This window comes from Myotis brandtii, unplaced genomic scaffold, assembly GCF_000412655.1.
Source record: "Myotis brandtii unplaced genomic scaffold, ASM41265v1 scaffold59, whole genome shotgun sequence".
Taxonomy (NCBI): Eukaryota; Metazoa; Chordata; class Mammalia; order Chiroptera; family Vespertilionidae; genus Myotis; species Myotis brandtii.
Window position 1 is genome coordinate 3033440 of NW_005370223.1, and position 9850 is coordinate 3043289.

A 9850-nucleotide genomic window follows, 5' to 3' on the forward strand; every position below is an offset into this window, starting at 1 on the left:
GGGATGGGGGGGGGGATGTGGCTTCTACATACACTGAAGTATCTATTACACGTGGTTGAAGTTCGTTTGACCCAAGTCAAAAAGGTTTCCATATCTGGAAAACAGGCGTTTGGCTTTCCAGCAAACTTTTCTAAAGCACGTTCTGTGTCCAGATTTTTAACCTAGAGTTTCATCATTGGAGAGAACCGAATATTGAAGCCAACATGTTAAAATTTCTGGACTTTCCCATGATTACTCTTCATCAGGTCCCATGTGTGGTGTGAGGTTCCAAGGGAAAGATGAATAGATGGTTAGTGGAGGAGTTGACCTCCTAAGGAAAGAACACACAAATAATGGATCTTACAGTATAATTTTTATCTTTGCCAGTTTTATCCTTAGAAAATTACTCTGCCCTTGTCCTCCTATACGCTTTTTACCTTTAAGAGAATACTAGAGGAAATGTATTGTTTTGGCATATGGTGTTTTTTAAGTGTATCTTACCAGAGAAAAATAAATGGTGCCTATATTGGAGTTACTATAAAAAATAACATTTCTTCTGGGGCATGATTTACATTTTGGCTAATTTTAGCTTCACACTATAATTAAGTGAAGCATTTATCCCTCTGTTGCTTAATTCTTTCATTTATTAGCACAGTGGTTTTTGTGCTTAATCATATGCGAGGTGCTAGGGTTCTGGAGGAGTAAGAGATTGCTCCTGTTTTCAAGGGGGTCACAGTAGTGGGAAGAAGGCAGAATTTAAACAAATTACCACAATCTATTGAGATAAGCACTTTAATGAAGATATGTAGAAGTACTCTGGGAGTGACAAGGGAGAAACAAGAAATAGCAGATATTTGTTAGACCAGGGCTGGCAAAGTCAAGTCTTTAGGGCCTAGGATAATGAGAGGGAGTGAAGGGAGGGGCACATGGAAGGTCACGCGGAGCTCACAAGGACTTTGGTCAATAGGAACATGGTCCCTATCGAAGAGGCAGCTGCTTCTTGGCTCCACCCATGAGCATGGGGCCAGTGTTGTCCAAACCGACTTCTGAGGGAAATAGATTGGTATGTGCAGTGTCCAGATTCAGAAGTGTTGTTATTGGCATTCAGAGAATCTGAGAGAACCAAAGTGATCACCTTTCTTGAAACCACCAAAAAAATGTATTGTTTAGACCTAAAGAGTAGGAGCTGTCCCCAGCCATAGCTAGTGTAGCAGTGGTTGAGTGTCGGCCCGGGCACTGAAGGGTTCAGGGTTCTATTCCCTATTGGGGCATGTGCAGGAGGCAACCAATTGATGTATCTCACATCGATGTTTCTCTCTTTCCCTCCCTCTCTTCCATTCTCTCTAAAAAATGAATGGAAAAAATATTCTTGGGTGAGGATTAACAACAACAAAAATCTGTCCCCATTGGCAACCAGCTGTGGGTACTTTATTGTTAATGCTAAATAAGCATCTCTTAATATCTCCTTTGGTTACTTTTCCAGGTGAAACAGGCGAAGAGGTTGGAACAGAGATGGAGAAAGTTAGTGAAAGAGCTGAAACAAAAGGAGAAGAAACAGAAGGAGCTGTGGATCTTCCAGCAGCCACCTAGATAGGTATGGTGATGGAAGGGTGAATGGACACAGAGTGTCATCACAGAGGACAGAAAAATGTAGGGAAGCTTGTGGTTACAGATCTCACCTTAATGACAGTAGCCAGAGCCAGTAACAACTAGGGTTTATGATCAGTAAAGAGTTTGAGGGTGTTTTCTTCATTGTGGCAATGGGTCAATTCAGTTTAGAAAATGAGACCCTAAAATGAAAATATAAACCTTTAGGTATTGGTGGCTGGAGGAGGGAATTAGCAAATTTTAGGGAGCTCAGGATAATAAAGTCACACAGTTATAATTACTATGGAATAAGAACGAACAACAAAATGATGCAAACTATACCTAGGATGTCTTTCCTACAACAGAAAGGCTGGTAGAAACCTTAGAAAGTATGTCATCTAATTACCTTCTCCTCTAGAGTCTATCTACTACTGTAGAGCCTTATTCATCATGTTATGTTAAAAATGTTAACAAAATCCTTGTCAAAGGAATTCAAACTCTGGTGCTGCTGTGAGATGAGGCGTTTTCACAGTGAAAGGCTACACATCTTCCATGTGCCATTTTGAATCAAGTGTAGATTTTACACTCATGTGAGGTATTTCATTTGATCTTACCCTTTTGACTGACATGAAAGGTGTTCTAAATTAATTGAATTTTTTAAAATATATTTTATTGATTTTTCACAGAGAGGAAGGGAGAGGGATAGAGAGTTAGAAACATCGATGAGAGAGAAACATCGATCAGCTGCCTCCTGCATACCCCTTACTGGGGATGTGCCCGCAACCAAGGTACATGCCCTTGACCAGAACCGAACCTGGGACCCTTCAGTCCGCAGGCTGACGCTCTATCCACTGAGCCAAACCGGTTAGGGCAATTAATTGACTTTTTAAAGTATTTCAGCCCTAGCTGGTTTGGCTTAAGCTCAGTAACAAACTATATATTTGGTGTAGTTCCAAAAAGAGCAATATTTTTAGGTCAGAAAGTTATATAAATTGGAACTGATATAAACATCTTTCTAGCTACATTTTGTAATGCAAAGATGTTTTTCATGACCAAAGGGTATTTTTATATAGATATCTAGTAAGTAGAAAATATCAAAGCTTAGTGTAAAATATGAATGATCACCTTAAAAAGTGGAATTATACTTTAATCAAGTACCAAAATAGCAGGATTCATTTACATAACAGGCATAAAGGGATTTTATGCCTATTAAGTAAATGTGAATTTTTTTCAATATGTAACAGTTAGAGATCTGTTCAGAACTCATGCTTGAAAGAACTCTTTCTCAAAAACATTATTATATAGTTGTAATGTACAAGTTTTCAAATGTTTTATTAATCCCATTATTTTCCATTAATGACTAAAATCATTCTCAGAAAAATATGGAACTTTGTATAAATTTATGGTACTTTTTGTACTTTTGTCTTTGGTCTTTAATGTAGTTACACCTTTTTAGAAACTATTCTTATTCTTTTAGATAATATTAAGTTTTTAATTCAAAACTTATAAAGAAAATGAAAATGTTTTATAATATTTGACTAGTTCAAAGTTGAAGTATTCCATATAAGTAATCTGTTAATTTTTAAAAACAAAATTAAGGTAATGAATGTCTATAGTAAAACTCAATACAGAAAGGTATAAAATGCGCAGTGAACTTCTCCCTCCCACATCCCTTAGTCCTTCTACAAAGAGGTAATAAAGTTTCTTGTGTATACTTCCATAAGGTCATATCTATGCCAGGCTGTATGTATATGCTAAAATATAAGTGTATATTTACATATCCACATCGTAAAACACAAATGACAATCTACATAGCCCTTGCGTTGTGAGAAGTGCTTGTAAAACCACTGATCTATCCTTTCCTATGTTAGATTGTTTTTCTTTTGCCAAAGACAGATAGACTTAGCATAGCAAAGTGCACTCTGGTCCTAAGTCCCCAGACTCTGACAAGAGATGATCAATTTTGCCCCCAGATTAAAAATGTACAAGTTGGACAGAAGGCTTGAGCTGTTCATAATGAATGAATAGAACAACTACCATCAGGGCTGGATTTTCTAATCCTGGGTGCTGAATAGCCACTTTGTAGCCCAGTTTGTGTTATACTAAGATAATTTTAGTATTTTCTATTCCTGACTGGAGGGAAATGGTGAGCAAACGATTTGCCAGCGAGCAGCCCCAGTAGGGAGAGAACCTTTGCATTTACCAGCAGAGGGTGCAATTGCAAACCGGGGAACTCTCCCACCCAGACTCCAACACTGTCGCCAGGAAGTGCTCTGTATTTTGCCTCCTGGGGGACCCACAGGATAGGAGCATGTGGTACACCTGTGACCTTGTTGCTTTTCTCATTTAGACTTTGGAGTCAGAGCTCCTAGAATAGCTAATAGCCTTTGAACAGTCAAAACACCCACATCGCTTTTAACAAACACTTTATTGCACATTTGCTTTTGGATTATGAATGGCTTTTAAAGGAAAATGTCTTTTTCAACATTTAACTAAAGAGTGTTGGATGGTCATGGTCCAATAATCCTAGTAGGATTTACACCTGTGCTCATTTGGAAACTGCAATAGCTTGTTAGAGCATCTAATATTATAAGCATCTCAGTTTTATAAAGGTAATGTGGTGACCCAGTTAATTCTGAATTGTTCCACAAAAGCCACCATAAAGCCATTCATGTAGCCCACACACATCTGTACGGTAAAAGGAGAATGATCCTCTTCTCTTTGTTTCCTCACACCAAACAGCAAGGCATGGCTGTGTCTGAATAGTTGAAAGCATTTACTTACAGGATGTCATTGAATCTAACACTTCATCAGCTCCTCTCCTCCCCAGAGCTTATCAAGTTAATGAGCATCTGGTTATAATTTCAAGGTTTTAATCGCAGAAACAGAATCAGTGTAATTTCAGAGAGCAGCTGACAGGTGTGTAATTTCTCTTTTCAGGTCTTGCTACTACCAACTAAAGTTAGGGAACTACGTGGTGGTATTAATTCACACGGAGTAAAATTGGAGGCCTTTGGCTTTATTTCAGAAATACCACTCGGCTAACTTATTGGACAATATTTGGGATATTGCAAGCTAACAATAATATCATGATTTCTGTGCCTAATAAAAGAAGTCTCCAAACATCAAATCCAGGCTTTAATAACTGAAAGTAGAAGAAGGGCCAGTCCATATTCTGTTAATCTAAATTGCCCTTTCAGCTTAATAATGTGCTACTGACATGAATAAACATGCTACACTATCAACTGTTGAGCACAGAGATCTGGAAGCCTCAACAGTTTCTAGGATAAGAGTTCTGAGAAGCCACTTATGGATACTAATTTTGGTTTGACATCTGCCTCGTTTTTTTTCCTTGTAGAATATAGATAGTTGTCAAATTTTTCTTAATAAAAGTAACTGTAGCAACACATCATTCATACTATTATCTACATTTATGAAAAAATTATGGATATTATATTGAATTGACTTATGCAACCCTGATTCCAAACACTTAAAAAAATTATTCAGTGACAAGAAAAGAGGCTTCTATGGTAGCTGCACTGTGTGGCTTTGGGTTGGGAGGGGGTGTCAGCCCCAGTACATCACTGGTCAGGGCACAAACCTGGGTTTCGGGTTCAATCCCCAGTTGGGGTGAGTATGTGAGGAAACTGATCGATGTTTCTCTCACATTGATGTTTCTCTCTCTCTCTGTCTCCCTCCCTCTCTTCCTCTCTCTCAGCATGTCCTTGAGTGAGGATTAAAAAATAATAATAAAACAACTTTTTAAAAAAGTGTTTATCATTGTAAATATCTACCCCTGAATGTTTGATAGAGTTTACCTATATAGATATGAAAATTTAGATGAAGTGCACAAATTCTACAATGTAAATGACTGAAGAAAAACTGACTGAAGAAAAAACTAGAAAATATGAATGTTCCTTTTACCATGAAAGAAATGGAATCAGTAGTTTAAATATTTTTTTCAAAGAAAACACCAAGCCCAATTTTATAGGTAAACTCTATATTTTTTTAATAAACTCTATATTTTTTATAGAGTTTACCTATAAAATTGGGCTTGGTGTTTTCTTTGAAAAAAATATTTAAACTACTGATTCCATTTCTTTCATGGTAAAAGGAACATTCATATTTTCTAGTTTTTTCTTCAGTCAGTTTTTCTTCAGTCATTTACATTGTAGAATTTGTGCACTTCATCTAAATTTTCATATCTGTAGGCATCTTTTTCATCTCTTCTGGCTATATTCAAGTGCCCCTTTTCGTCTAAGATTGCTTATTTAGGATTCTTCTTTTTTTAAGTCAGTCTTGCTCAGAGGTTGATCAATTTTGGTTTGGTTGATCTTATTTTCTTTTATCATTCACTAGAGGCCTGGTGCACGAATTCGTGCACGGACGGGGTCCCTTGGCCTGGCCGGCAATCAGGGCCGTCTCTCCCAGTCCCGATTAGGGTGATTGGGGCCGGCTGGCTTGGGGGAGGGACCTCGGGAGGTTGGCTGTGGGAGCACACTGACCACCGGGGGAATTTCCTGGCTATATTATTTTATTGTTTTTTAATCAAAGAAAATACCAAGCCCAATTTTATAGGTAAACTCTATATTTTTTAATAGAGTTTACCTATAAAATTGGGCTTGGTGTTTTCTTTGAAAAAAATATTTAAACTACTGATTCCATTTCTTTCATGGTAAAAGGAACATTCATATTTTCTAGTTTTTTCTTCAGTCAGTTTTTCTTCAGTCATTTACATTGTAGAATTTGTGCACTTCATCTAAATTTTCATATCTGTAGGCATCTTTTTCATCTCTTCTGGCTATATTCAAGTGCCCCTTTTCGTCTAAGATTGCTTATTTAGGATTCTTCTTTTTTTAAGTCAGTCTTGCTCAGAGGTTGATCAATTTTGGTTTGGTTGATCTTATTTTCTTTTATCATTCACTAGAGGCCTGGTGCACGAATTCGTGCACGGACGGGGTCCCTTGGCCTGGCCGGCAATCAGGGCCGTCTCTCCCAGTCCCGATTAGGGTGATTGGGGCCGGCTGGCTTGGGGGAGGGACCTCGGGAGGTTGGCTGTGGGAGCACACTGACCACCGGGGGGCAGCTCCTGCATTGAGCATCTGCCCCCTGGTGGTCAGTGCACATCATAGCTACTGGCCGGTCATCCGGTCATAAAGGTCACTTAGGCTTTTATATATATAGATTTCTTCTCTGAATCTTATTATCTCCAGCTCCTTGATATCTCTGGCAAAGCCTCTGATTGGTCCAGCTCAGGTTAGGGGCCCCTTCCTAAATCAATCACTAGAGCCAGGAAATCAGATACTCTGTCTAGGCTGGGCCTAAGGGGCATACTTATGGATAGGTCATGACTTCAAATTCAAACCCTAGAGTTAAAGAGCTGGAAATAAAGTGCTGGTACCCAAGCTGTTGGCTTGTTAGTGGCTGGGGTGGGAGTTTGAGTCCTCTTTCCCCTCTAAAGGAGAATGACTAGATTTTGTTACATGTGAAAAGGAACACTTACGTTAGCCTTTCAAACATTCAGAGAGCAATCTCTTTGAAGTGTTTATCATTAAATAAATGATCATGAGATGTCTAAAATGTTAAAAAATATTTAAAACCACAACCCATACTAAGTGAAAAAAGCAAGTAAGTCGACTATATTCAGTATGGCCTTAGCAATATATAATACAAAATCAGGCAAAACTAAAAGATCATTTGTATGCGTAACTTCTATGCGGCAAAACTATCAAGAAAAGCAAGAATGATTAACCCAAAATTTAGGATTGCAATAATCTTTGGGAAAAGTGAAGAAAACGGGCTGAGAATGGCTTATGCTGGGCGTCGAAAGTATTGGTGATGGTCCTTTTTTAAACCCTGAGTATACATGAATAGCTTCTTTGATAAGTATAAAATAGTTAATAATAAACAGGGTTTGATGGGTAACTTAATTCCAGGTGTTATCCTCAACAAATTTCATCACCTGTCAATATTTTTCTAAGCACATTTTGTTGGGGGAGATGTTTGTCACTTATTGATTTTCCTGTCTTTATATTTTTAGGAGATTCCATTTAACTATGAGCAACACTTGTTGTTGTTGTTGTTCATCCTCACATGAGGATATTTTTTCCCCCCATTGCTTTTCAGAGACAGTGAAGGGGGTGGGTTATATTTGTAGGAGATTCCATTTAACTATGAGCAACACTTTTTGTTGTTGTTGTTAATCCTCATATGCGGATATTTTCCCCCCCATTGCTTTTCAGAGACAGTGAAGGGGGTGGGGAAGGGGGAGAGAGAGAAACATTGATGTGAGAGAGAGACACATCAACTGGTTGCCTCCTGCACGTACCCCCAACTGGGGGTGGGGAGCAAACCAGCAACCCAGGTATGTGCCCTTGACCAGGAATTGTACCCACCACCCTTGGTGAGCAAGCTGATGCTCTAACCACTTAGGAACATGGGTCAGGGGAATGAGCAACATTTTTTCAGTGGAAGGGGAAACCTTTCACTTAAGGCTCTACCACAGACTGCATTACTAAAGTCCCTAACAAAAAGACTTAAATGTTATAGGGCATTTTTACATAGAGTGTACCAAAATTCTCCTCCTCCCCACTGTGCAGTTCCCCTGATTACCGACATCCTTCATTAGTGTGGCACATTTGTTACAACTGATGACATCTCTAGTTTATATTAGGCTTCACTCTTGGGGCTGTGCATTCCATGGTTTTTGACAATTGCATAATGACATGTATCCACCATTACAGTATCATACAGAATAGTTTCCCTGCCTTAAAAACTCCTGTGCTCCACCTATGCATCCCTCACCTACCATGCCCCCCAAATCCTTGGCAACCACTAATCTTTTTTGTTTTTTGGCCTTTTCCAGAATGTCTGTACAGTTGGGATCATGCTGTATGTAGCCTTTTCAGACGAAGTCAGAAATAAGTTTTGAGAAAAAAGTAGTTGGCATTTTAACTTCATGGTCCCATATCTTTAATCAGGTAACGTGCTCTAATGTACAAATTAAACTGTTAAAAAAAAATAAGAGAACAGAATCACACCATGGAAAATCTGCATGTCTACTTTATTTCCATTAGAAAAATATTAGCTATATAGAATTTTGGTCCACTTTCTTCTCCTTTACGTCTACCATTCAAACTTAAATTTTTAATTTTACTCAAGTAAAAGTGGAATCATATATCTGACATGAGAATTGAATATTTCACAACATTAAATTAAAAGGGTTTAACTGAATTAGCTATACTCTTTTTTTCTCACTTATGAGTGTGCATAAATGAAATTTATATCACTATAACCGGATTCATCACCTCATTTTCAATTAATGTTCAATTGCCCTTATTATATGGTATTCCATAATACTTCAGATACTTTAGTCAATCTTATACTTTCCAACATCGATTGTAAAAATTAAGATGTTAATTCACAAAAATTATTAGAATTCCAGACTCAATAACCCCGGGCCCACTTATAGTCATGCTGATGTGAGAGGGCCTTGAACAGCTACGGCTTCAATCTCAACGCGGCCTCCCTGTGAGGAAAAGGAAGGAGCAATGTGAAGGTCATTGTTTACAAATTAGGAGAGCGCCATAATGCCTACTAAAAACATATAGCAATACAGCATTTTTAACATTAAACTTTTTGTTGTTGTTAAATATGGTTTTATTGATTTTTAGAGAGAGAGGAAGGGGGAGAGATAGAAACATCGATGAGAGAGAAACACCATCCATCAGCTGCCTCCTGCATGCATCCCTACTGGGGATGGCACCCACAAACTGGGCATGTGCACTGACTGGGAATCAAACCGGTGACCTTTTGGTTCGTGGGTCGACACTCAACTGCTGAGCCCCACCAGCCGGGCTAACATTAAACTTTTCAAAGAAGGCAAGGAGAGGGAAACCTTCACTGCGAGCCTCTGGTAGGCGGGCGGCCATGCTGATCGCGTTCATGTGCATCAGCTCCTGTGGCTCGCACAGCGGCTGTCAGACAGGGTTCTCTCCTCAGTTCAGAGGTTGACACACTGATGTTAGAGAGGTTATTCAACCTGTCCCAGGACACAAAGCTAAATGGTCGAGGTTCACACCCACATCTGTGACTCCAAGTTCAGAGCGCCTGCTGCTATACCCATCTATACTAATAATAGAGGAATATGCAATAGGCAAATTGTCCGGGACACCGTCACAGTAACAGTAATGACCGAACAGCAGGCTGTGTGGGGAGACCAGGCCGGCAGGGAGGTTAGTGAGGAATGACCAAACAACTGAACAGCAGGCTGCATGGGGTGACC

At 39.0% G+C, this 9850-nt stretch overlaps 2 protein-coding genes across 3 annotated transcripts in view; one reads left to right on the top strand and one right to left on the bottom strand.

The window, feature by feature from the left end:
* ERICH5 (glutamate-rich 5) overlaps positions 1–9850 on the top strand; it is a 28743-nt gene that overhangs the window by 13368 nt on the left and 5525 nt on the right. For both annotated transcript variants that reach the window (XM_005879259.2, XM_005879258.2), the window contains exon 3: positions 1463–1573. In XM_005879259.2, the coding sequence (XP_005879321.2) occupies positions 1463–1569 (107 nt within the window). In that variant the 3' untranslated portion in view covers positions 1570–1573. The remainder of the gene's footprint in view (positions 1–1462; positions 1574–9850) is intronic.
* Positions 8611–9850, bottom strand: part of HRSP12 (heat-responsive protein 12) — a 15295-nt gene continuing 14055 nt past the window's right edge. Inside the window, exon 6 of the mRNA XM_005879256.2 lies at positions 8611–9094. Coding sequence (XP_005879318.2) covers positions 9038–9094 — 57 coding nt within the window. The 3' untranslated portion in view covers positions 8611–9037. The remainder of the gene's footprint in view (positions 9095–9850) is intronic.